The 4,698-nt window shown below is 35.5% G+C and overlaps 1 protein-coding gene across 1 annotated transcript in view; it reads right to left on the bottom strand.

Annotated features, from left to right (window-relative positions):
* Positions 1-4,698, bottom strand: part of LOC106688903 (corticotropin-releasing factor-binding protein) — a gene marked incomplete at its 5' end in the record, with an annotated part of 82,366 nt that overhangs the window by 41,877 nt on the left and 35,791 nt on the right. Inside the window, 1 exon segment of the mRNA XM_067044802.1 lies at positions 201-373. Coding sequence (XP_066900903.1) covers positions 201-373 — 173 coding nt within the window.

The following is a 4,698-nucleotide window of genomic DNA, read 5'->3' on the forward strand; positions in this document are numbered from 1 at the left end:
TGTAGAGCCTGGCCCAAATAGTACGTGGTATAACATATTAATTTAATTTTTGTTTCCTTTATATATTAACAGGCACCTCTGTAAAACGGATAATATATATCTTCCCTATGTGTACCCATCAAATAGAAGTTTCAGTTTACTAAAATTAATCTTTTCTTGTATGGCTTAAATAGCTAATATATTTTCATTTTCACACTTACCTTACGCATCGTCCCAGTTTCGATTTTGAAAGTATCTCCCGGAAGACTCACTCCAACGCTTAGGGACAGGAGACTTATCTGTGCGGGATAGAGAGTGGTCAAACTGCAGTTGGTTGCCTTTCCGTAGTTCCTTATTGTCCAAACGTCGAGGCCCTCCACTAGTACGTTACAAGCTGCAAAAAAAACAAAAAACAAATCAAAGTTGATGGAAAGTTAATCCACTGTGGTCGATTGTGTAATGAGAAGAGAATTTTTTTTAGGGTGTTGCCAAAATATATAGGATTAATTGTATATATGTATATATAGTTGACCGTAAAAATTGATATATAAGAAGATGGTCAGGGTTGCGGTCAAAAGAGAAATAAGAATATTTTACAACTATTTATTTTCCGACGTTTCGCCCCACTTTTGCAGGGCTTCACCAGGGCTAAAAAGATACAAAGTGATACAATTTTATCTATGATGGAAATCAAAATGATATACATTTTATCTTTTTAGCCCTGATGAAGCCCTGCAAAGTGGGGCGAAACGTCGGAAAATAAATAGTTGCAAACTATTCTTATTTCTCTTTCGACCGCAACCCTGACCATCTTCTTATATATAGGATTAATTATGTAATAGGAGGTCAAGTTTTCAATAATAACAGTATTCATGTGTGTTAAATGTTAAAAGTATAGGATTTTGAGCCCTCTAATGTGAAATTCATATTGTATGTTTAGTGTAGGGAACCTCCTTGAGGATTTTCTAGGAAACTTGTTTTGTAACCTTATAATCTTTACGGGATAGTTTCGTCGCATCTTTCCTCCACCTTACTTGTTCCTTGTTTCCTTACCTAGATTTGTTATCATTACTTTATTATTATTTTCATACGTTACTTTATATGAATTTCCAAACGACCAAAACAAAAAAACAAAAAAAAAACACAAACTACGAATAACTAACCTATGAAAACGACAACAGACAAAATGGCGTGGAGCTCAGATGGTCTGTTATGTGACGTCATTCTCCATTTACCAGACATATTAAAAGACTCTAAACCATGTTAAATATTATTCATTCTTTTTAAGATGCTAAAAGAAGGAGATATCTCTCCATTTAACAAACTTTGACATGTTGAACTAAAGACCGTGAACACCCCTTATTATAAGCTACATTGATGAAAATACCTAACAACACCAAAAACCTCTTTCCTGACGGTTCACCAAAAGAGGTATCCTACTTTTGTCACTGACCACTAGGCCGATTTTTTTAAGGTTAGGCACCAAAAATTTACATGTTCCAGAATAATGCTTGAGAATCGACATTAACACCCACTATTTTTTTATGGTTTCGTATTTCATCCCTATACCATTTTAATGATAGAACAAAAACTCAAAAATACACATTTTTCCCCCATAAAATTGTTTCTTGAAATGATCCGTAACTTTTAAGTAGTTCATTGAATGGAGAGGAAAGTTGGTTTCCAACTTTTATAAAAACGAGTTCTAGAGAGCATATACAGCAATTAAAATAATTAAACATAAAAGAGTCAAATTAGGGTTTATTAAGCCCCTTCAAAGTGAATAATATTCTCTCTCTCAAGGACTTAGACCACTATGTGTAATCGTAATAGACTCCTATTGCAACTGATTCCTCTAATCAAGACTTGGCTTGATGGTTACTATAATTAGAGTTGACGTTGGGCTGGGGAGTGTACAGACTGCAGAGCTCTATATATACGGTACTATTATGTGTATATACAGCACATGCAGCGTCCTGCAGTGTACGGCGTTCCTTTGTGTAAGCGGCCTTTTGACGCCTTTTGTATAGGCAGACCGTTAATCTCAACTCTAGAATAGGTTTGCTTCGAAATTAATGAGATACCTACTTAATTCCCCTTATTAAGAAAATCAACTAAATTATTAGAAGTTCCTAATAAAGAAATACTAATTATTGTCATAAAATATCAAGAACAAAATAAATATAAATGTCAATTCCCGTTTTAATTTTTATTACTAAATTTACCCAATTTTGAGGGAAAGTGTGAAATGTGGAGTGAGAATTATTAAAAAAACATGTTTAATTATCCAATATTAAAAAACTAAACCATGAAGGGTTAGATGTGTACTAAATCAACGGCTGTACAAGGTGATTTGGTCAGAATCACGATCTACCGCCAGATTTTTACCAAATTACAATTAAGAGTAGCTATTTTATGAGGCTGGGTAGACATAGGGCTGACTCATGGCTGCAGTAAAACAGAAAATATTATCTACCAATGCCAGATTCGAAACCAGCTCCTTGGAACTAGTGGCACAATGCCTTATCAATGAGCTACTCACTCCCACTTTTTTTTTTTTCAATTTCGGTCAACCATAAGCAAAGGGGTAAGGCCCCTTATAAAACTGCACTGGTCTAGCATTAATCCAAAAATAAAAATAGTTTTGATTTTGTCAACACAAAGAAAATAATACTTTAAAAATAAAAATACTTGTGGCGATTCATATGTCAGAAAATATTATAAAGGTTATTTTAAATCAGACCCTAGAAATTTGAACGAACATTGTGCACAAATTTTACATAAAATTAATAGAGTAAAATTTTAGGTCACAATTTTTTAATTTTAAAATTTATAGATCACCAGTTTGGATTCCGAACATCCTACTCGGATGTCATCGTGTGGTGGACTTTGCCTAGTCTTCTTTGGAGCCCGGAATGAACTCCGCAAGAATCTTTTCCGATGAAGAACAGGTTTTTGATGGAGTCCAGAACCCAGGACTGCTTTACAAACTCCGTAAATCCCTACCTCATACATTCTTTCTCAACATTCGTTCCTTTTTCACAGAGACAATTTAAATTAAACTACAAGGATTCCTATTCATTCCTCTTCTCTCAATACGCTGGTGTTCCTCAAGGTAGAATAACCATCTAAAAACAATGAAGGGTTAGGAGTGCAAGAAGACCAACGGTTTTGCAAGAAGTTGATTTGGTCAGAATCTTACTGAACCGCTAAATTTATACTCAATTAAGGGTACCCACTTAATGAGGCTGGGTGGTTCCTAAACCACAGGGCTGACTCAAGGCTTTAGTGAAACAGCAAATATTATCTGTCACAGCCGGATTTGAATCCAGATCCTTATAGAGTTAGAAGCACAGTGCCTTACCATTCAGCTACTAACTCTCACTATTAGTTAATTATTAATGAAAAATATTACATTAATGTTCTTAATAAATTTCAAATAAAATTTATTGCCATTCTGAATTCATAAATTTCTTGTCAAGAAATAAACTAAAATTGAAAAAGCCCTATTGCTCGGGATGAAATGAGGCAATTTCAATGATAACTCAGTTACATGAAGTTCATTTTCCTAAGCAGCGAGAGCATTATAAAATTCAGGAGTTGGTCGCGTTTATTATTCTAAATTTGTCAACATTATTTATCAATATTTAACCAATAATGTTAAAATTTATGTTCTGTCAGGAACATTACACAATAATTTTTTTTTTGGTTCTACATATCTTGTTGTTCATTGGCCCCCCGAACCAGAAATCGCGACGCCTTCTGTATTCTTATATATATATATAAGTTGCAGTCTGAGCCAGCTGTTATTTCAGTGTATTTCATCTGTGTTGCCGGTGCGTTGGCAACACACTACGCAAGGTCACATAGTGTTAGGATTAAGTTTTTATTAGATTTAAGTTTGTTAAATTCAGAAATAATGTGTGCCCCAACACATTATACACTTCTATTCATATTGACAACAAAAATAATATACTCCAAAATACTCCTTAGAATGTAGATGTTCTACAGTAAAAGGAGAAAGTACATTGTTTATAAACACGCCATTAAAATTTTGTAGAGGTTTTGGAAAAAAAAAAAGCTGTTATTTCAATGTCAGCTGACTGAGTATATCAGCTGATTTCTTAATGCAAAGTTCCGTGAGAGATTCGGGGAAAGACTTCCACGTGAGAGGAACAAGGTGCTTCGTGGAGGAAATCTGTGGAGTTGTCCGACTGATAAGCCGAATTGAAACTAAATCAATCGAAAACCTACTCGATGCGGAGGATTAAAAGCAGCGGTCGTCTGCAGAGTAAAGAGGATCATCCTCCTCAATCAGATTCCGGCGGATGAAGAGGGTCATCAAGGTAAGATAAAGAAGGCGTTTGGATGAGGACATATTCATGATGATCAGGGAAACGAACAAACCGGGACAGTCTAGTGGGCAGTATGGCGCGGAGCTCTTGGTACACTACAAGAGAACCGCCGATAAACTCAGCGAGATGAACGAGACAATCCAGGTACAGGGTCGGATGCAATTCTATCCATGGTACTTGAGATTCAGTTGGCAAAGAAACAGGGGAAGAAAGAGGGAATGCCGAGAGGGGTGGAGGTCTTAATGGAAGTAGAACAAAAACCCCGAATTGAATATCAACGGCCGAGAAACATGTCCAACCATTAGAGAAGGAGAGGAAATAGAAATGGTAGGAGAGTGAGAGAATGCCAACTGATTCAATTGTA

Source organism: Halyomorpha halys, unplaced genomic scaffold (genome assembly GCF_000696795.3).
Source record: "Halyomorpha halys isolate HHAL.00 unplaced genomic scaffold, Hhal_1.1 Scaffold1232.1, whole genome shotgun sequence".
Classification (NCBI taxonomy): domain Eukaryota; kingdom Metazoa; phylum Arthropoda; class Insecta; order Hemiptera; family Pentatomidae; genus Halyomorpha; species Halyomorpha halys.